We start from the raw sequence: 23,297 nt of genomic DNA, 5'->3' as shown, positions 1-23,297 counted from the left end.
TTTGTACTTCTTGGTCTGCTCTCACTCAATTCTTGATTTCTCTCACTTTATTTTGCCTCTTATGCCTACTGTTCTATGTCTGCCCTTCTTTCTCAGTATGAACTAGTTCCTCCTTTGCTGATGATGCAGGTTAAAGCATAGTATGGGACAGGGAGCAAATTAAAATTGGACTTCTGACATCTTAAAATTCTCCAGTCATTTCCTCCACAGGAGAAACCCACCCATATCTCTCCCTCAGGCTTATCCTGCTCTTGTGTCGCTTTGTGGTATATTGATCTAGGCAGAATCTTCCCTGAACCAGTAATACTATGAATAGATAGTATTATTTGCTTCGTAAAAATAAGTAAAGATACTTTCCAAACATTTTAAAGCTGAATAAACAGTTTATGGGCTTACTATTTTGAGTAGAGTAGGATATGCTGCAAGTTTTTGAAAATGGTAAATACGGCTGGGTGCGGTGGCTCACGCCTGTAATCCCAGTAGGCAGAGATTATTAGGTCAGGAGTTCGAGACCAGCCTGACCAACATGGTGAAACCCCGTCTCTACTAAAAATATAAAAATTAGCCAGGTGTGGTGGCACACACCTGTAATCCAAGCTACTCAGGAGGCTGAGGCAGGAGAATCGCTTGAACCCAGGAGGTGGAGGTTGCAGTGTTCTGAGATCACACCACTGCATTCCAGCCTGGGTGACAGAGCAAGACTCCATCTCAAAAAAAAAAAAAAGAAAGAAAATGGGAAATACTCCCAGCTTCCCTTTAAGACAGCAATATGACATATTTTCCAACTTTAATTGTCTTATTTAGGCTGTGTCATTAAAGTATTACATGCTTCTCCATGGAAAGGTATTTTGCTAAATATGGGGAATCAAGAGTCTCAAGATGTGGCCTCTGTATTCATCCGTTTTCACACTGCTGATAAAGACATACCCAAGACTGGGTAATTTATAAAGAAAAAGAGGTTTAATATACTCACAATTTCTCATGGCTGAGAAGGCCTCACGATCATGGTGGAAGGTGAAAGGCATGTCTTACGTGGCAGCAGACGAGAGAAAATAAGAACTGAGTGAAAGGGGTTTCCCCTTATAAAACCATCACGTCTCGTGAGACTTATTCACTACCACAAGAACAGTATGGAGGAAACCACCCCCATGATTCAATTATCTCCCATAAGGTCCCTCCCACAACACATGGGAATTATGGGAGCTACAATTCAAGATGAGATTTGGGTGGGGAAACAGCCAAACCATATCAGCCCCTATGCCCAATAACATGTTAGTAGAGAAAATAAATAAACCTGAAAAGATAAAATGTAAAGAGGTGAACAATACAAGAAGTTACTCCAAGAATGCCATATGTTCATACATGTTACAAGGTTGAGTATCCTTTATCCAAAATCCTTCAGACCAGAAGTGTTTTGGATTTGGGGTTTTTTTGTTTTTGTTTTTGTTTTTTTTTCAGATTTTGGAATGTTTATATTATACCAATTATGCATCCCAAATCCAAAAATCAGAAATGCCCTGTTAAGCATCTCCTTTGAGCATCATGTTGGCACTTAAAAAGTTCCAACTTTTGGAGGATTTTGGATATTCAGATTTGTGATGTCCAACTTGTAGTATGTAGAACAAGCAGTGGTTTTGGTATACAGAGAGAAAAGATACTCAGCTACACCAAACTGCTCCTGCAAAATTTTCAGAAATGTCTTAAAAGTTGTTTAAAGTTACTAATTAGGGAAGGGAGGAGAGGACATCATCCTAGGCAAAGGAGAGAGTATGAGCTCAGTGGTACCCAGGAAGAAAAACACAGAACGTATTTACAGGGTGTGAGGTTGAGAGTTCTGGACGACATTTGGTAATTTGAAGAGATGTTAAATGTTACATATAAAAGACACAGAGCTTAGTTAATATTCCTTCTGAAACTTTTTATATATGTGCAAACCATATACTGCAATCTATATATATAGATGTGTGTACTCTTTTTTGGATACAAATGGTATCAGTAGTGTGTTTATTTTACTTTTCAGTATATCGTGGGCATCTTTCCATGTTTCTATAATAATAACGCTTCAGATATTGCACTGTTTGGAATATGATCACAGATTATTTCGTCAAATGGATGAAAACATTTAAACAAAACTTTACAAAAGACCCAGAAATACTAACATGCAGATAGATAATCTGGTTTATAAAGTATCTTTACTTTCCCAGGAAGCCACCCTACCTTGTTCTGAGTTATCTCAGTAGAGCCAGAAGGGCCAACTTTACCTAACTCCTTGGGGAAATTTCAGGCGCATCCACATTCTTCATTTTCCTGTCTGATGGCATCTTCCATAGATAGCTTATGTCAGAATGTTTATCCCCTCCCACAGGAGTGTGACCTTCCTTACCCATTGGCTTCTATAAGACAAAGTGGAATATTGTACACTGAGCCTGACGTCAGTGCAGGAGACAAGCTCGTACAAAGGGGAAGGAGGCACTCTTTCCATTCCCTAAGATTGACCCGTAGACCACTAACGTTCATTTTGGCCCTGTAGTTCTGTTATTTTGTGAGTATGGCGTCCAGGACCTCTCTCAGATACCAGAATCCAAGGATGTTCAAGTCTCTGATATAAAATGGTATCGTATATGCCTATATAGGTTACTATGCACTTCCTCCCTGTACTTTAAATCATTTCTAGATTACTTAAAATACCTAATACTATATAAATGCTATATAAATAGCTGTACTTTATTATTTAGGGAATAATGGAAAAAAAATCTGTACATGTTCAGTACAGATACAGTTATTTTCCTGACTATTTTGTCTGTGGTTGGTTGCACATGGATGCAGAACCCACAGACACAAAGGGCCAGCTGTACTTGCAGGGCTGTCCTGTGATTTAAAAGCTGTGATTCATTCTATGCAGAACTAAGATCAATGACTGAAAGATGTAAGAAGATAGATGTTTACAATTTTAAAAACTCCATAGCGGTATAACAAAGAGGTGATCTAAGGTACTAATTCTTAAAGGTGACCCCCCCAAACTTTTCATGCTGCCCCAAATTTCTCTCCAGAATTGATACTGGTTAGGTAGAACTGACTAGAGGAAAGATTATGTTTAAACTGACTGGAAGAAAGGCTATTTTAAGATGGCTTTAAATTTAATTTTTCCTTTCTAGCCTAACATGATCCGCCAAAGTAATACTTTGCTAGCTGGTTTTGTGTAGGGTAACTGTTTTTCAGAATAAGCTGCAAGGAATAAGGAAAAGTTGAACTGAAGATAACTTATGTTATTTGATACTTACATTATATGGCTATTGAATAAAAGTAGCCTAAATTGATTTGAGTTGAAAGTATTGACATTTTGGACTTTCCATTGACCTCAGAATTTAAATATGTGAGTTAAAGTCTAATTCCAAATATTAGGTTATAAATTAATAAAGAATATGGTTTTTGTTTTTTTTTTAAAGAAATAAGGCTGAGCACAATGGCTCATGCCTGTAATCCCAGCACTTTGGTAGGCGAGGCAGGAGGATCACTTGAGCCCAGATACTCAAGACCAGCCTGGTGGGTAACATGGCAAAACCCCATCTCTACAAAAAATAAAAAGTTAGCCAGGCATAGGGACATGTGCCTATAGTCCCAGCTACTCAGGAGGCTAATGTGGGAGGATCACTTGAGCTTGGGAGGTCAAGGCTGCAGTGAGCTGTGATCACGACAGTACTGTCCAGCTTGAGTGACAGAGTGATACCCTCTTTCAAAAAATAAAATAACTGAGCATATTTGCATATTTATTTTGTTTATAATATGTTATAAACAAACTAACACTAAGTTGCTATAAAACAAGTATGTGTCAGGAAGGGGTCTGAGAAGTACAATTATAAATCCTACCCTTGAAGGAAGTAAGGAGATGAAATAGTAGTGTGAGGTTTTTCCTCACAGGTTTTAAGGAAGACATTTTCAAACAGTGACTTTTTTTTAATTTTTATTTTTTAGAAACTGCTGTGTTACAGAAAAGCATGTGACTTTCAGAATAATCCCGAGTGAGGATGAGTCCAGATGTGCCTCTACTGAATGATTACAAGCAGGACTTCTTTCTGAAGCGCTTTCCACAGACTGTCCTTGGAGGCCCTCGATTCAAATTAGGCTATTGTGCCCCTCCTTACATATATGTTAATCAAATTATTCTTTTTCTAATGCCATGGGTTTGGGGCGGAGTCGGAACACTTTTGTACCAGTTAGGCATCCTGAAAGACTATTACACAGCAGCACTTTCAGGTGGATTAATGCTTTTTACTGCATTTGTCATCCAGTTCACAAGTTTATACGCCAGAAACAAATCAGCAACAGTAGAAAGAATATTAGCCACGGATATCTTAGCAGAGGAGGATGAGCATGAATTTACAAGTTGTGCTGGTGCTGAGACTGTCAAATTTCTCATTCCTGGCAAGAAATATGTAGTCAATACAGTTTTTCATTCTGTTCTTGCTGGATTAGCGTGTGGTCTTGGAACATGGTATCTGCTCCCAAATAGAATAACCTTGCTGTATGGCAGTACAGGAGGCACTGCTCTGCTATTCTTCTTTGGATGGATGACATTATGTATAGGAGAATATTCATTAATTGTAAACACAGCTACAGAGACTGCGACTTTCCAAACACAGGATACTTACGAAATTACTCCTCTTATGAGACCTCTTTATATTTTTTTCTTTGTTTCTGTGGATCTGGCACACAGGTAAAAACCTACCAAATACTTTGTAACTTGCTTTGTTTTTAAGTATACAGAGTAAGAGAGCTCTCCTTTTAGTGTTACAAAAAAATGAATCCATGGATTAAAAATAAACCATTGGATAACAGGTTATTTTGATAATTATTCTTTCAGGATTAATCTCTGTAAAACATACAAAAGCAATAGCTGAAACTTATTAAAGAGTTTTGTTTTTTTTTTAACCCTTTTTGAGATAAAGAAGGAACTTTTCAATTTTGTGTTTCACTTTAAATAAGAAGCTTTGAGTTTTTAGGATAGCCTGGCTGGAACCTGTGTAAGGAGATGGAACTTTCCTGTGGGGGGGAAAGGAAGAATTTAAAATTTATACACATAAGTATTATATAAAAATTGAGTGACTTTAAGACAAATAGAAAATTTATTTCTAATTTTGTGATAGCAACAATAGAAGTAATATTGATTTTTTAAAAACCAACTTGTTACAGAAGAAAAGTAGAAAATAGTTTTTTTAACAAACATGATTGTTCACAAAATTGTTTGATAACCCCTTTTACTTGCCTTTTCAAATTTGACTTTTCTTTCTCTGTCTCTATAGATTGCAGCTTTCTTTTCTTAGGTTGGTGTCCAGGTAGACATCTGTTCAGGCATGTTATGGTCTGAATATTTGTGTCTCTCCAGAATTCATATATCACAGTCTTAAACCCCAATGTGACAGTATTTGGAGATGGGGCCTTTGGGAGATAATCAGGTCATGAAGGTGGGTCCCTGGTATGATGGGACTAGTCCCCTTATGAGAAGAGGTATCAGAGAGCTTGATCTCTCCCTCTCTGTGCCATCTAAGGGCACAGCAAGAAGGTGGCCACCTGCAAGCCAAAGAAAAGAGCTCTCACCAAAACCTGACTATACTGGCAGCCTGATCTTGGACTTCCAGCCTTCAGAACTGTGAGAAAATAAATTCTGTTCTTTAAGCTACTCAGCCTATGGCATTTTGTTATGGCAGCCCATGCTGATTAAGATTTTGCTACTAAGAAGTGGGATACCTTTGTAACAAATACCTAAAGATGTGGAAATGGCTTTGTAACTGTTGGTAATGGGTAGAGGCTGAAAGAGATTTTTTTTTGTTTCTTTGTTTTGTTTTGTTTGAAACGGAGTCTTTGCTCGGTCTCCCAGGCTGGAGTGCAGTGGCACAGTCTCAGCTCACTGCAACCTCCGCCTCCTGACTTCAAGTGATTCTCCTCCCTGAGCCTCCTGAACAGCTGCAATTACAGACATGGTGCCACCATGCCCAGCTAATTTTCGTATTTTTAGTAGAGACAGGGTTTCGCCGTGTTGGCCAGGCTGGTCCCAAACTCCTGACCTCTAGTGATCCACCCGCCTCGGCCTCCCAAGTTCTGGGATTATAGGCTTGAGCCGTCATGCCCAGCCAAGGCTGGAAGAGTTTTGATGTGCATGCTAGAAATCTGGACATTAAGGGTGATTCTGATAAAGTCTGAGGTCCCCTGAACCCAGAGGAAAGGCAGTCCTTGTTACAAAGTATCAAAGAACTTAGCTGAACTGTGTCCTAGTGTGTTTTGTGGAAGATAGAACTTTAGAGCCATGAAGTTGGATACCTACGTAAGGAGAGTTCAAAGCAGTGTTGAAAGGAGCAGTTGGCTTCTCCTGTTTCTAGTAAAATGTGAAAGGAGAGAGATGAATTGAAGAAGGGATTGTTAAGCAAGAAAAGGAACCAGAACTTGAAGATTTGGAAAATTTTCAGCCTGGATTATCCATATTGTAAAACATGAGAAAGCATATTCTGAGGAGAATACCAAAAGTGTGGGGCTGGACTGTCTCTCAGTAAAGAGCTTTTGGCATTATATGAGTAGAAACACTGCCAGTTTGAGTTGAAGTGGTTGGAGACAGGAAGTAATGAAGGCCGACAGTTGAACTTCTTCGATTTGGCAGGATGTAATGATAGAACTGTTCAGCTACAAATGTGCAGTATTCTTCTAGAAAAGGAGAAAATGATGCCAAAGGTGATTTAAGGGTCTTGAGGGCTACCACCTCAGTTTCAACAAGTCAGATAGCCTCTACCCAAAGCCTTGGGAGCAGTACTGAACTTCAGAGCCACAGAAGCAGTACCCGCATCTAGAGCAGTGACGGTGACCTGCCACCCCAGTGGCCTGGATGGCAGAGTATGGAACCAAACAATTATTCTCAAGCTCTTAGATCTAATGGAATTTGCCTTGCTAGGTTTTGACTTCCTTGGGATCATCACCCTTTTTTTCCTGTTTCTCCTATTGGAGTGGGGATGTCTCTTCTATACCTGCCCTACCCGTAGATTTTGGAAGCACATAACTCATCTGGTTTCACAGGTTCACAGTTGGAAAGGAATTTTGCCTCAGGATGGATTATACCTAGGTCTCATCCATATCTGATTTAGATGAGACTTTGGACTTTAGCCATCAGAGTTAGTGCTAGAATGAGTGAAGACTTTGGGGGATATGGGGATGGAATGAATGTATTTTGCATTTGAAAAGGACATGAGTTTTGAGGGGCCAGGGATGGAATGTTATAGACTAATTGTGTTCCCTCAAAAATGTTTACGTTGAAACCCTAACCCCCAATGTGATGGTATTTGGAGATGGGCCTCTGGGAGGTAGTTTATGAAGGTGAGACCCTAGTCTGATAGGATTAGTGCCCTTAGGAGAGACACCAAAGAGCTTGATGTCTCTCTTTTTTCCACATAAAGACACAGAAAAAAGGCAGCCATGTGTAAGCCAGGAAGAGAGTCCTCACCAGAACCTGACTATACTGGCAGCCTGATCTTGTACTTGTAGCCCCCAGAACTGTTAGAAAATAAATTTCTGTTGTTTAAGCCACTCAGTCTGTGGTATTTTGTTATGGCAGCCCAAGCTGATTTAAGACACGGCATTTTAAAATATTAAGTCAGTTTGGGCACTGAAACTGACCTCTTCTTGGGTGTCTGTTTGCAATTTCTTAACTTTTTATCTCTTCTAGTTATACTGCATTTATGAACCAGAAGGCGGTGTAATGCCCATGTAATTCTTCACCTAACCAAAAATGTAAGGGGAGGATTAATAAACAGGAAATCCATTTATAATTGGTTTCTTAATACCACTACCATTTACTGACTATAAAATATATTCCAGTTAAATATTTGGTTTTGAAAAGTTAGTAAAATTGAGTTTAAGTGTGTGTATACACATGATTGCCTTTAAAATATTTAAAATTTGTAAGGTGATTATTTTCAGAATACAGATTCTTGAGTTACTGTCTCTGTATCCCATTTCTGAGATCAGAAATTGAATGCCTGATGTAATCTTTGGGTTCAAAATGATGTCCTAAGTTCTTTAATTTTAAAAAAGAATCTTTTAATTTGGTTTTCCTGACATTCTGCATTACGCATTTCTAAAAGTACATAAAAGGTTTTTTACTAAAATCTTGTTGGATTTAATATACAGTTTTAATGTTTAAGATTTGATAATTACAAAGAGTTCTTTGTTTTTGTTTTTTTAACTGTAACTAAAAAGACAAAGCCAGTCCCCACATCTATTTTTTTTTTTTTTTTTTTTTTTTTGAGACGGAGTCTCGCTCTGTCGCCCAGACTGGAGTGCAGTGGCCGGATCTCAGCTCACTGCAAGCTCCGCCTCCCGGGTTTACGCCATTCTCCTGCCTCAGCCTCCCAAGTAGCTGGGACTACAGGCGCCAGCCACCTCGCCCAGCTAGTTTTTGTATTTTTAGTAGAGACGGGGTTTCACCGTGTTAGCCAGGATGGTCTCGATCTCCTGACCTCGCGATCCGCCCGTCTCGGCCTCCCAAAGTGCTGGGATTACAGGCTTGAGCCACCGCGCCTGGCCCCCACATCTATTTTTAAAGAAGAAAATGACTATTTTATCCAGAAAAATTACCTCCGGTTTCACTTTTGATTCAGAAAATAATAGAATTGAGATCATCTCTAGACAATAGTTGTGATACTGCAGCCAAATGATGTATGAAATGCATGGACTCTTCAAATTTGGCCAGTTGACAGGTAAATTGTTTCTTAGTTTTATTTCAGAAGATACAAAAGGAAGCAGAAGATGTGAACCCCACAGCGTGGTAATCTTTTCCTTCCCTATTCTTTACCTAGTACAGTTGTGTAATAATACTTTTAAATGACTTTTTCTGTGCATTTTAATTTTTATCAAAAACATTAAATCTACAGTGCTTAGCTCAGACACTCGGGAATTGTTTGAATGAATGATACACGTGTACATCATCTTAGCCACTGTAGAAAACATCTTTTTTCTTGACATGTGGATCTTAGTGAGTGTGCAGAATTTGAAACATTTTTATAGCTGTTAGGTTCCAAACTAAGTTGTCATCTTAAGGGCTAAGATTTTTTTTTACCCTAGAACATTTTTATTACATTATCAGAAATATTATAATTTAATGTTTTTCCATATTAAAGAATTAACCACAATAATGATCCATTTGGAGCTAAGTCCTATATACAGGAAAATATTCACAATGTTTGATTACTTCAGTTATATTATCCTTGTATATAAATACTTTACTTTGCCATTGCTTATTGTTAAAGGACCAAAAGAGATTTAGGGGTAGAATCTAGTTTTGATAAAAGGTTTCATGAGCATACGTTCTTTTTACACAAATTATCCTATTCTTGATAGAGGAGTGCTCTCTTAGGGGAAAAAAAAAGACTGTACCAATCTCCATGTTTTCTTTGACCTTCCTGTGGCTTACTATGTATGTATGGTTTGATTTTCTTGATTTTTTTGTTACTTGAATGGTTTCTACTCAGAATGAAATGAATTTTATTTTATAAAAAAGTATTGTCCTCTAATTTAGTATCACATTGTTAATCTTATGTTCATTAATTCTCTTGCTTATAAAAACTTGAAGGGCATACATTATGAGGCAGAGCACATTAGTTGGCATAGTCCTGACATCCATGTGAGCAAACATACAATGCCATTACTATATTATATCCATAGTTGCTATACATTTGCTTTGGGACTGTCAGCATGTGCTTAAGTGGATAATTATTTCAGAAATTGTCTTTCTTTATTGTTATTATTATTTTTTTTTTTTTTGAGACGGAGTTTTGCTCTTGTTGGCCAGGCTGAAGTGTAATTGTGCGATCTCGGTTGACTGGAACCTCCGCCTCCTGGGTTCAAGCAATTCTCCTGCCTCAGCCTCCCAAGTATCTGGGATTACAGGCACCCACCACCACACCCAGCTAATTTTTGTATTTTTAGTAGAGATGGGGTTTCACCATGTTGGCCAGGCTGGTCTTGAACTCCTGACCTCAGGTGATCCACCCACCTTGGCCTCCCAAAGTGCTGGGATTACAAGTGTGAGGCACTATGCCCAGCCCCAGAAATTGTCTTTCTCCTCAACTTGGATTCCCAGTAGTTCGGGTATTCAAGTACAATTATGCTGTAAGTTTTGAGATTTTGTTGTCTTTTGAAAGTTATCTTTGGAACCCCAGAAGTACTCTGACCTTATTGGTCTCTGGACACCGTGTTTGATTAGCGTTATTTTTTTTAAAATTCATAATATATTGATAATATGTATAGTCCTGTGCTTTAAAATTAAATTATTTGAAGCAGTTTGATGATGGTACATTTAACTGTTAAGTGCTGTGCCAAGTTTGAGTTTTTCCACTTAAGGTAGAGGTAGTCACTACTTCATGAGGAGATTGTAATGTGCAAGTTTGTGTTCTCAAATTCGTACCACTGCTTATGCAAAATGGAACAGTGCTGTAAATGCTAGTTAAGTTGTTAGATTAACCTGCAGAGATACAATCATAACCTGAGTTACTCATTTCTGATATTAACCATTCTAATGTTAACTTCTGGGTCCTGGGAGCGGGACAGTACAAGACAGAGGAAGAGAAGAGCTTTCTCTTTTTTTTTTAGCTGCTAATGTATGAATGTGAGTAAGGCTTTGACTTTCCAAAGTTACTTGAAATTTTAAATTATAAAATTTAAAAATTCTGAAGAATCATTGGTAGAATTTCAGCCAATGTAGTAGTTTAGACATTTAGGGAGAAATGTTTATGCTCTCATTATGGCCTCAGTTGTTCAGTTTTACAAATTCCTGTATTCAATTTTCTTACTACTCAATGATGGCTTTTAATTACTTCCTCCTCCTTTGCACATTTGAGTTCACATATTCTCTAAATGCTAAGCTTGTACACAATTGTGTAGGGGTAGTTGCTGATGTAGAAGGACACTTGTCATAATTTGTATGTATTGATCATTTAAAAGTTGGGACTAAGACTTTGTGTGTGGTGTGTGTATGTGGTTTTTTTTTATTTTTTTGGAAGGGAGTGTGTTGTTATTCTGTGTTGCTTTGCTTTTCCTTAAAAGATCCTCTTCTATATATTTTGTGTGATTTAAATGTTCTTTTTTTAATAGGTTTATGGTAAATATGCCAGCTCTAGAACAAATGAATCAGATTTTACACATCTTGTTTGTATTCTTACCCTTTCTGTGGGCACTTGGGACTCTGCCCCCACCCGATGCACTTTTCTTATGGGCAATGGAGCAGATTTTAGAGTTCGGCCTTGGAGGCTCATCTATGTCAACCCACCTACGGTATTTATTTTTAAATATTGATGTTATATGTAACTTATTCTTAAAGAACATTTTTCTTTTCAAGTAAATCTTTCTTTCTTTTTTTTTCTCTACAGGTTATTAGTAATGTTCATCATGTCTGCTGGAACAGCTATAACATCATATTTCATTCCAAGCACTGTTGGTGTGGTTCTTTTCATGACTGGATTTGGTTTCTTGCTGAGTCTGAACTTAAGTGATGTGGGTCACAAAATTGGAACCAAATCTAAGAATTTACCCAGTGGTCCAGAAAAACATTTTTCATGGAAGGAATGCCTTTTCTACATCATTATATTAGTCTTCGCTCTTTTAGAAACTGGTTTGCTTCATCACTTTGCTGGCTTCTCACAGATTTCTAAGGGCAGTTCCCAGGCTATTGTGGGCTATGGTTTGATGATATTACTTATAATACTGTGGATACTTAGAGAAATTCAAAGTGTGTATATCATTGGAATTTTCCGAAATCCTTTTTATCCGAAGGATGTGCAAACTGTGACTGTATTCTTTGAGAAGCAAACTAGGCTCTTGAAGATTGGTATTGTCAGACGGATTTTGCTAACTTTAGGTAGGAAGATATAGTCTATTAACCTTGTGTTACAAATCATATCCTGGAAGTAAAAAATATTACTGAATTCCCATATTTGTGTGGTATTATACCACATACAAGTGTTCTTTTATGTTTTGGTTTTTTGTTTATTAGCTTTTTTAGTTCATTGCTTAAATGTGCTCAGAAAAAATGTATATTTGCCAAAATAAAATATGGTAGAAGGAGCTGTTTTGCCTTAATTAAATGTCTCTTTGTTTTGTTTTAGTATCACCTTTTGCCATGATAGCATTTCTCTCATTGGACAGTTCCTTACAAGGGCTCCACTCAGTGTCTGTCTCTATTGGATTCACAAGAGCCTTTAGAATGGTAATCCTAATATGTGTTTAATAGTATTTTCCTATTGCTAAGTTTTATTGTAATTTTGTTTAATAGTTTACTTAGATTATCTAATCTAATTAATGAATAATTTGTATACTGCAGGTATGGCAGAATACAGAAAATGCTTTATTGGAGACAGTCATTGTATCAACAGTACATTTGATCTCTAGTACAGACATATGGTGGAACAGAAACCTGGATACAGGAATCAGACTCTTACTGGTAAATGTGTCTTTTAACAGCTTTACTGAAGTATCTTTTACATACTGTAATATGTATCCATTTAGTGGTGTATATTCAGTTTTGTAGTCATCGCTGCAGTCTAATTTTAGAACATTTTCAACATCCCAAAAAGAAACCTCAACTGTTATTTCCCATTCCCCCTCCATCTCACCTACTACCCACTGTAGTCCCAGAAGCCACTAATCTACTTTCTGTCTTTATGGGTTTCATATTTTAGATATTTCCCATGAATGGAATTCTGCAGCATGTGATCTTTTGCATCTGGCTTCTTTCACTTTTATGTTTTCAAGGTTCATTCATGTTATAGCGTGTATCAGTGCAGTCATACACTGTATAAGGACGTTTTGGTCAATGACAGATCACATATACAATGGTGGTTTGATAAGATTATAATGGAGATGAAAAATTCCTATCACCTAGTGGCATAGCCCTTGTAGGGTAGCTCATTACTCACATGTTTGTGGTGATGCTGGTGTAAACAAACCTACTAGGCTGCCAGCCATATAAAAGTATAGCATATACAGTTGTGTACAGCATGTAATACTTGACAATAAGCAAGTATTATATTTATATATTTAGTGTACTTTTTATCATTATTTTAGAGTATATTCCTATGTTTAAAAAAAAAAAAAGTTGACTGTGAAACAGCCTCAGGCAGGTCCTTCAGGAGGTATTCCAGAAGAAGTCATTGTTATCACAGGAGATGACAGCTCTATGTATGTTATTGCCCCTGAAGACTTTCCAGTGGAACAAGATGTGGAGGTGGAAGACAGTGATATTAATGATCTGACCCTCTGTAGGCCTAGACTGATATGTGTTTTTGTATCTTCATTTTTGACAAAAAAATTTTTAAAAGTTAAAAATTTTAAAATAGAAAAAAGCTTACAGAATAGGGTTATAAAGAAAAATGTTGAGCAGCTGTACAATGTGTTTTAAGCTAAGTGTCATTACAAAAGAGTCAAAAAGTAAAAAAGTTTATAAAATAAAAGAGTTATAGTAAGCTGAGGTTAATTTATTATTGAAGAATGAAAAATATTTTAAAAATAAATTTAGAGTAACCTAAGGGTACAGTGTTTTTAAAATCTATAGTAGTGTATAGTAATGACCTAGGACTTCACATTCATTCACCACTCACTCACTAACTTAGAGCAGCTTCTAGTGCTGCAAGCCCCATTCATAGTAAGTGCCCTATTCAAGTGTACCATTTTTTATCTTTTATAATGTATTTTTACTGTACAATTTCAATGTTTAGATACACAAATACTTACCATTGTGTCACAGTTGCCTACGGTATTCAGTACTGTAACATTTAGTACAGGTTTGTAGCCTATGAGCAATAGGTTATACCATACAGCCTATGTATATAGTAGGCTATATCACCTAGGTTTGTGTGTGTACACTGTATAATATTCACTCGATGAATCTCATTATTTGTGAGCATATGTTTTCATTTATCTTAGGTATATGTACCTAGGATTGGAATTTCTGGTCATATAAGAACTCCGTGTTTAATACTTCATGATACTGCAAAACACATTTCTTAGAACATATCCTTGTCTGACTGGATGCGGGGGATCACGCCTTTAATCCCAGCACGTTGGGAGGCTGAGGAGGGAGGAGGGGTGTGTTTATCTAGATTTCTTTCCTTGTGATATCAGTGCCTGGTTTATGTATCAGGGTAGTACCGATCCCCTGAAATGAGTTAGGAAATGTTCCATACTCTTCTATTTTCTGGTAGAAGTTGGTGAAGGATAGTATTGATTATTCGTAAGTGTTCTGTAGTATTCAATATGTATCTGAAATGTTTTGTGGTATGTAATATTTTGTATTGAAGCCATCTGAGCCTCAGCTTCTCTCTGTGGGTAGTTTTTAAATTATTCAATATCTTTACTTTTTGTAGGTTATTCAGATTTTTTATTTCTTCTTGAGCCAGTTTTAGTAATTTGTGTCTTTCTAGGAACTTGTCAATTTCTGCATTATGTGATATGTGGCCCACAGTGGTTCAACCTTAAAACATAGTTAGTACACTGGCTGTTACTGTTTTTTTTTTTTTTTTAAGAAAGTCCAAACTTTAAAATGTAGTCTTGTTTATTAATTGTGAGTTTGGAGAAAGTTAACAAAGAATCAAAGAATAAGATCTATTTCTCCAAAAATATTGGGGCAATAATAAAATTACTGTATAGTCTTTCTTATGTGATCTTGAAAATTCATGAAAAATCTTTAAGGATAGATAAAAATAATTTTTACATTTCTACAGGTTGGTATCATACGTGATCGTTTGATTCGGTTCATCTCTAAATTGCAGTTTGCCATGACTGTACTTTTGACATCATGGACAGAGAAAAAACAACGTCGAAAAACAACTGCCACTTTATGTATACTCAACATTGTCTTTTCTCCATTCGTGTTGGTCATCATAATTTTTTCTACACTACTGTCTTCTCCCTTACTCCCCCTTTTCACCCTTCCTGTGTTCTTGGTGGGGTTTCCCCGACCTATTCAGAGTTGGCCAGGAGCAGCGGGCACCACAGCCTGTGTGTGTGCAGATACAGTGTACTACTACCAAATGGTGCCCAGGTTGACTGCTGTGCTGCAGACTGCAATGGCAGCTGGAAGTTTAGGTAAGTAAATGGGTTGTGCTCAAGAATTTCTCACTAAAAAAAAAAAAAAAAAAAAAAAAAAAGAATTTCTCACTGATGTATTTAAAGTACAAAAAAATAACAAACAGGAAAACAATCTTTTTATCCAACCATAAGATAGCATAGCAACCATAACAATTTGATGTGTAGTTTTATCCAACTGTAAGATAGCATAGCAACCATAACAATTTGATGTGTAGGCAGAAGGACTAAATATGAAATTAGAAGTTTATCTCCTGCTCCTTGTTTTCATCTAAATTAAGTTACAAAATAAAAATACTCGGGGAAATTTTTATTAAGGTGATTTGATAATTTTTAAAATACATTTTCTTGAATAAATTCAGATTACGATTGCATCATTGAAACATGGAAACACCTTTCCCCCAGGATTTCCCTGAATTTATAATGAGTTCATGTCAAGTAGATGCAATAGCATACATTCATAAAGTTTCTGCATTATGTAATAATATGTGGCCCACAGTGGTTCAACCTTAAAACATAGTACACTGGCTGTTACTGTTGTTTTTTTTTTTTTTTTAAGAAAGTCCAAACTTTAAAATGTAGTCTTGTTTATTAATGAAACTTTATGAAAACTAGCTTTACATAATATGCGCTTGAGGAGCAGAGGGAATTTTGTTCATACTTTACAAGTTATAGAGACTTAAGCAGTCTGACAAGATAACTGGACAGGATAACAAGAACTTTGGTCAGTGATCAGTAGGTAAGGTAGCCTCCCAAAATGAAATGCTGTGCAGTTATTAGCAAGAAAATAGGTTTTTGATGACAGTAAACTAATTTTATGAGTTCTAATGCTTTTGTCAAACACTAACTGTAAATTTTAACTGTATTGTACTTCTCAAGGTTGGTTTTAGATAAGGTATAAAATTGATGACACTAGTGTGTCATCTCCTGCCATGTGCTTTAACCCCTGAAACTTGTTTTTAAAATGACAGATAACTTTCTGACAAACTCATTCTAGGCAGAGTAGCAATTTAAGATTAGAGTTTTAATAAACTGCTTACTTGGGGTTGAACTTTTCTAATTATTATGTGAGATGATTTATGCGAAGAAAAATATTTTATCTTTGTAGTACAAATGTTTTATGAATAATCATTTTTCTTATAGAAAATAGTCTATACTTATAATACTTTTATCCAGTGCTAATTAATTTTCATTATGTAATACTATTCTACTTTTTAAAACACCTGTGGGGTAAAACTCCCATCAGAAATAGTAATTAGATAAAAATTATACTTTATTATCAAACCAATTATATTCAACCAAGAAGTGTATTATAAAGTATTTTCTGGTGAGGAAAAAAGCAATGAGATAATATTTCATATACATCAGAGTGGCAAAAATGTAAACAATTTGACACTACCAAGTACTGGCTAGGGCATGGGGAACAAGAACTTTCAGACCTTTCTGGAAGGAAATGTAAATTTCTACAACCACTTTGAAGAGTTAAATGGTAGTCTTAATAAAGATGTACATATCCCATGGCTGAGGGATTCCAATATCTGATTCCATGATTTAGTGATTCCAATTCTAGGGAAATTCTAGTACATGTGTTTTGGGGGTCCTCAAGACTACCCCAGGTTTGATGGTTCACTAGGAGAACTCATAGCTAAGATTTATTATAGCAAAAGGATGCAGAGCAAAATCAGCAAAGGGAAAAATCACAAGGAGTAAAAGAGACCAGGTGCAAGTCTCCAGGAGTTGCACAGAGTCACAAAGAATGTGCTTAATTCCCTGGCAACAAGTTGTGATGTGTTGACTGCCAGAGAAGCTCATTTGAGACTCAATGCCCAGGGCTTTTATTGCAGGCTGGTCATGCAGGCACTGTCTGCCTAGCACATACCAATACTCCAGAATCCCAAAAGGAGAGCAGGTGTTTGGTGTATACTGTAACAGTTAGACACAATGGGAGACTCTTACCAGGTAGCGGGTTCCCAGATGCCAGGCAAGGACCAACCATATAAGCAGACCTTTTGAAGAATAGCAGTCGGTTCTGGTATGTTAACACTGTTCTGAACCACATGTTGTACAAGCAGACTTGCACAAAGGTAATGTCTGCAACATTACTTATAATAGTGAAAAGTTGGAAACATCTGAAAAGTTTATCAATGAGGAAATGAATACTCAAATTCAATTAAATTGATACAGTGTATTTTCGACAGCAGTTATAATAAATTTTAGCTGTTTGCCATAGATGTAGGCAAATTTCATTAATAAAAGAGAAAAGCTAAATTTAAAAAGTATTTGTACAGTGTGGTAGCATTTTATGTACATTTTTTAAACCATAAAACACTTTTATATGTTCATATGCATGTATATAAAAATGTCAAAGATATTTTAAGTCATGACTGTCAAGCTGACTTTTATAAACTCAACACTTTTCCTAATATAATTGACATGTATTTAAGATTTTATACGACAAGTTCTAATTTGTTTTTCTGGAAAATCCTTGTATTTTTATGTATTATCACCTGCAGGTTGTCTGTTCCAGCTGCTCTTGTAAAGAGTTAATTTAATGCCTCTTGAAACGCAGTGAGTAGTTATTTCTGTTCATGACCTAATGAGAGGGTAGGAGTCATGAATCAGTTCTAGATGTCTTTTCAGTTTTGAAGATTCACATGGCAAAATAAAAGAAGCTTGAAAAATGATTTTCTTTTTTTTTTTTCTAATTTGTTGTAGGTCTCCTCCTACCTGGATCTCATTACTTGGGCCGTTTTCAGGATCGTTTAATATGGATAATGATTCTGGAATGTGGCTATACTTACTGCTATATTAACATTAAGGTCAGTGTGCATTTAAAACATCGCTAGTATTTTTATAGTTCATGTGTAAAATTTTACTTGTTGTGTTCACATCAAACACTCAGTTTCAAAGAAGAATATCTTTTCAATTACCTGTGAAAACACCTAGGGATTTTTAAAGTATATTTCGATGAGCACATGTTGATAGATGAACTAATGTTAATTGTATAATAGAGCATGGTAACAAAATATACCTGCTTCCATTCCTTCCCGTCCTATTCTTGTTACCTCTGTCTAGCTGAGCATCTCAAAAGTGTGAATCAGTAACGTTTTTTAACTCCTATATCATTTAAGTATTCTCAATAAAAACTGTATTCTAATCCTACTGCCCCTACCTGCTATACTCTATTTCTCTCCTTCCTTGAAGAGCAAATGGCCTTATTAGAGCTGCTTATAGTTGTATCTCCAATTTAATTTCTTCCATTCTATCTTCAACTTACTCTAGGTTTTTGACCCTGCTACTCCACCCGACCTGCTCTTGTCAAGGTCGCTAGTGCCTGGCATATTGCTAACTCCAGTGATCAACTCTCAGAACGAGTCTTATTTGAACCATCAGCAGCATTTTACACAGCTGTTCTCTTCTCTTCACTTGTTTCATGGGTTACTTCTCTACTTTGTGGTTCCTTCTCTTTTCTTTGACCTTTTAACACCAGAGTGTCCCAGAGCCCAGCAGTCCTTGATGACAACTCTGTCCTTCTGGTTGTTCAGGCCAGAAATACTAGAGTCATGTTTGACTCCTTTTTCACTTGTATACTCCCACACCCAGTCCAACAAGAAATCCTGTGGGCTCCACCTTTAAACCATATGCTGTATCCCATCTCTTTTTACCACCTTGGTCCCAGCTACCTTGATCCCTTACCAGAATAATTGAAATAACCTCCTAATTGGTTGTCCTGCTTCCACCTATGTGCCCCTACAGTATACTGTCAACCAGAATGATCTTTAAAATCTAAGTCAAACCATGTCACTTCTGTACTCAAAACCTTGCAGTGGATCTCTTCTTTCATTCAGAGTAAAAGCCAGGCTCTAAATGGCCAGGCTTCCTATTCCCTCTTTGGCCTTCCCTATTACTTTAACCCTCTCACTCTATTCCAGCCTACTGGCTATTCCCTCTGCCTGAAACACTCTGCTTTCAGATAATCATCTAACTCCCTCCCTCACCACTTTCAGGTCTTTGCTCAAATGTCACCTCCTCAGTGAGATCTCCTATGGCCATCATATTTAAAATTACACTCCCATTGTTATCCCAGCACTCCCAATCCCCCTTGCCTTGCTTTACTTTTTCCTTATTTTTATAGTACTTATACCTTCTCACAAACTATATAATTTACTTATTAGTTTTACTGTTGATTACCCATGTCCCTCACTTTATAAGTATCACAAGCACAAGGATCTCTTGTTTTTATTCAGGAATACATCCTAAGCCTCCGAAACAGTGCCTGGCACAGAATAGGCTTTTAACAAAAAAAAAAAAATTTTTTTAATGAATAGTTAAGTTAATATTTTGTACTAGCACAGATTGGATAAAATCGCTAGTGACTAAAAAGCTGTCTCTTTATTCCAGTGGTTCTCAAAATGCAGTGCCCAGACTGGTATTAGTAATACTTCCTGAGAACTTGTTAGAAGTGGAAATTCTTGAGCCCTACCCTGAACCTGCTAAGTTAGAAACTCTGGGGGTGGGCTCAGCAATCTGTATTTCAAAGAGCACTCTCAAGTGATGCTGACTCACCTACAGATTGAGAACCTCTGTTCTAGTCTAACCCATACGAGAAGATAAAAAATATTGAGGACATTTTGATTACTTATTTTTATTCTATTTAAAAATGATATGGTTTAATAATACCTAATAATGTTGATTGATCCTTTGTGCTCTGTGACATATGTGGTTTAAAAATATACTTTTTGATGGTACTCTTTTTTTCTGTCCTTTCTTGACGCAAGCTGGGTTAGGCCATGCCATCTATTAACAATTAATACTTTAAAATTTACAAAGCATGCAACCGTCACAACCATATGCACTAGGATTATTTTCCTTTGAAACAGAGGAGAAAGGAATCTCAGAGAGGGTAGGTGACCTGCTCAAGTTGTGTGCCAGCCACCTGGTAGAGCTGTGACTTAAAAACAAGTTCTGAAGGCACTGACAGCTTTGTAAAAATATATAAATTAGCAGTAGCAATTATAATAGTAAATATTGACCTGATACATCCTTTTCAAGTGATTCCTTCTAAGGAGGTAATCAAAATGTGTTTAAAATTTATGTAAGAATATATTGATAATATTCATTCACTCAGCATATATTTGTTGCATACCCACTGTGTACCAGATACTGGTTTAGGCACTACTGACATAGCAGTAACCAAATTAATCAAAGAAGTAAATCTGCATTATGATGTTAGAAATCTGTAACAGGAGAATGATAAATTCTGGCACATCCGTGCATTGAATAATGCTGTTAGTCTCATAAAGTGGGATGGAAAGGGTATAATACTACTGTATATACTGTATAATTCTAATTTTGCCTTTTTCTCCTCCAGGATTATAATTTAAAAATTTTTACTGTGTGGCTTACTCTTAACTATGGATACAGTCTTTTAAAATTATATTCATACCTAATACATTTGCCCAATTTCTAGTAGAATTTCCATAATATTTTCAAAAAAATAGTAGCATTATTTTTAATCCTATCCAGAATCAAATATGTTAAGTGCCGTTAACTTTTAAGTCAGGATGTTGCTCTTGAGTTAAAGAAATTGTTTTTGTCATTTTCCATATTTTTGTGATGAGAATCTATGGGCATTTACAAGACTAGTTGCTGTATTCTATGTAATAAATGATTATAAACTCAAGTACTTTTTATTTCTTCTTTAGGGGTTAGAATTGCAGGAAACATCCTGTCATACTGCAGAAGCTCGCAGAGTTGATGAAGTTTTTGAAGATGCTTTTGAGCAAGAATACACAGGAGTATGTTCCCTTAATGAACACTTTGGAAATGTCTTGACACCCTGTACTGTTTTGCCTGTGAAATTATATTCTGATGCCAGGAATGTTCTATCAGGCATAATTGATTCTCATGAAAACTTAAAAGAATTTAAAGGTGACCTCGTTAAAGTACTTGTGTGGATACTTGTTCAATACTGCTCCAAAAGGCCTGGCATGAAAGAGAATGTTCACAACACTGAAAATAAAGGGAAAGCACCTCTAATCTTGCCTGCTTCGAACACTTCGCCACCTCCCAAATCCCCAGAAGACATAGATAGTTTAAATTCAGAAACTTTTGATGACTGGTCTGATGACAATATTTTTGATGATGAGCCAACTATCAAAAAAGTAATAGAAGAAAAACATCAGTTGAAAGATTTGCCAGGTACAAATTTGTTTATTCCAGGATCAGTAGAATCACAGAGGGTTGGTGATCATTCTACAGGCACTGTTCGTGAAAACGATCTTTACAAAGCAGTTCTGTTAGGATACCCTGCTGTTGACAAAGGAAAACGAGAAGACACGCCATATATTCCTCTCATGGAATTCAGTTGTTCACATTCTCACTTAGTATGCTTACCTGCAGAGTGGAGGACTAGCTGTATGCCCAATTCCAAAATGAAGGAGATGAGCTCATTATTTCCAGAAGACTGGTACCAATTTGTTTTAAGGCAATTGGAATGTTTTCATTCAGAAGAAAAGGCCTCAAATGTATTGGAAGAAATTGCCAACGACAAAGTTTTAAAAGACTTTTATGTTCATACAGTAATGACTTGTTATTTCAGTTTTTTTGGAATAGACAATATGGCTCCTAGTCCTGGTCATATATTGAGAGTTTACAGTGGTGTTTTGCCTTGGTCTGTTGCTTTGGACTGGCTCACAGAAAAGCCAGAGCTGTTTCAACTAGCACTGAAAGCATTCAGGTAATCCATTTAGATCATATGTAAGATATAACATTGGCGGAAAAATACTGATTTTTCTAAATCACATACAAGAAGACAGTTCTTCGTTTCTAGTTTTGAAAAATTTACTTTCTTCAAAATGAAAAAAATGTTTCATGTGTAGTGTGATTATATCAAGAGTACGCTTTAATTTGTGCTTCCTTTGGTTTTGTTTATATGGAAAACCTGTTTTTTTATGGCTTACTGATTTCTTCACCTTAACTGCATCATTTCTCCCTCCACTCTTTATCTGAGATAGATCAGTTCAATGTCTTAAAATATTGATTTAACAAAATCTATTTGAGCCATAAAGTTGACAACAAATATTCTAAAATTCTGCGGTTCTCCATTTTTTAGGTATACTCTGAAACTAATGATTGATAAAGCAAGTTTAGGTCCAATAGAAGACTTCAGAGAACTGATTAAGTATCTTGAAGAATATGAATGTGACTGGTACATTGGTTTGGTATCTGATGAAAAGTGGAAGGAAGCAATTTTACAAGAAAAGCCATACTTGTTTTCTCTGGGGTATGATTCTAATATGGTAAGGTTAAAAAATTTTTAAGCGTATATATAGTAACCTTAGAGAATGGATGTCAATTATAAAGTATTTGAACTAAGTGATAAATGATATAACATTATAATTGTGATATATTATAGTTTTAAGGCATTTGTAATCATGACTTTATGGCGAAGCTAGACGAACTCTAGCTGATCTCTCTACTTTTGCCAACTGAAGAGGAGCCAATTAAAAATGTTGTGTAGCCATAGTGCAATACCTGACCTATAAGAGAGCCAAGTATGTGTAATATACTAGTTAATATTTGACTAAATGGATTGTATTCCTATGTTCAATGTATGAATTATCACTTGGATTTGACTCCTAGAAAAATTTATTTGTAAGTGGCAAAGTGTTTTGCTGATGTTTATACTGTAATGAAGCAAACCTAACCTGTGAAAATCCAGAGACTTAAAATAGGGGATGACTCTTTAAGATTTAGTACTTGTTCTTATCGCATTTAAAATGTCATCAAGTCTACACAATATGAAAGATTCAATGTTATGAGCTTATCATGGTTTTGTCTGTCTGGCATTGTGGTTTGAGGAGCTCTGCAAATGCACTCCCCAGTGAAACTGTTGAAAATTATATTTTTTTAAAATAACCATTTAAAGTCTTAGAAAGTCTCCTAAGGGCATACAGCAAATGAACACAAATTTATTCAAAAAAATCTGCTAAAACCCAGTGAGAATAGTAAGAGACTGCAGTATTTGAACCAAAACCTACCCTACCTGAACCTCAGCAAGATGGAATCTCCCCTCAGACTGGTACAACCCAAAACATAGGCTCTCTTCTCTGTGAACTCCCAGTTGGAGGACTGTTTTCCCAGGAAGGGCAGGAGTTCAACATTTTTAATCCTGTCCC

At 36.3% G+C, this 23,297-nt stretch overlaps 1 protein-coding gene across 6 annotated transcripts in view; it reads left to right on the top strand.

The window, feature by feature from the left end:
- The window catches only part of PCNX4 (pecanex 4), a 43,521-nt gene that overhangs the window by 12,358 nt on the left and 7,866 nt on the right, over positions 1 to 23,297 (top strand). For 3 of the 6 annotated variants that reach the window (XM_033187851.1, XM_033187854.1, XM_033187852.1), the window contains exons 2-10: positions 3,973 to 4,714; positions 11,131 to 11,310; positions 11,406 to 11,893; positions 12,141 to 12,241; positions 12,356 to 12,475; positions 14,754 to 15,117; positions 17,833 to 17,936; positions 20,823 to 21,856; positions 22,232 to 22,418. In XM_033187851.1, coding sequence (XP_033043742.1) covers positions 4,026 to 4,714; positions 11,131 to 11,310; positions 11,406 to 11,893; positions 12,141 to 12,241; positions 12,356 to 12,475; positions 14,754 to 15,117; positions 17,833 to 17,936; positions 20,823 to 21,856; positions 22,232 to 22,418 — 3,267 coding nt within the window. In that variant the 5' untranslated portion in view covers positions 3,973 to 4,025. Of the gene's footprint in view, positions 1 to 3,972; positions 4,715 to 8,573; positions 8,739 to 11,130; positions 11,311 to 11,405; positions 11,894 to 12,140; positions 12,242 to 12,355; positions 12,476 to 14,753; positions 15,118 to 17,832; positions 17,937 to 20,822; positions 21,857 to 22,231; positions 22,419 to 23,297 lie in introns of those variants that run through there. The other 3 variants (XM_033187855.1, XM_033187857.1, XM_033187856.1) reach the window with 3 other exon arrangements.

The sequence above is a fragment of the Trachypithecus francoisi genome, unplaced genomic scaffold (genome assembly GCF_009764315.1).
Source record: "Trachypithecus francoisi isolate TF-2019V2 unplaced genomic scaffold, Tfra_2.0 Lachesis_group3, whole genome shotgun sequence".
Classification (NCBI taxonomy): domain Eukaryota; kingdom Metazoa; phylum Chordata; class Mammalia; order Primates; family Cercopithecidae; genus Trachypithecus; species Trachypithecus francoisi.
This window is presented reverse-complemented; position numbering and strand designations above follow the sequence as displayed.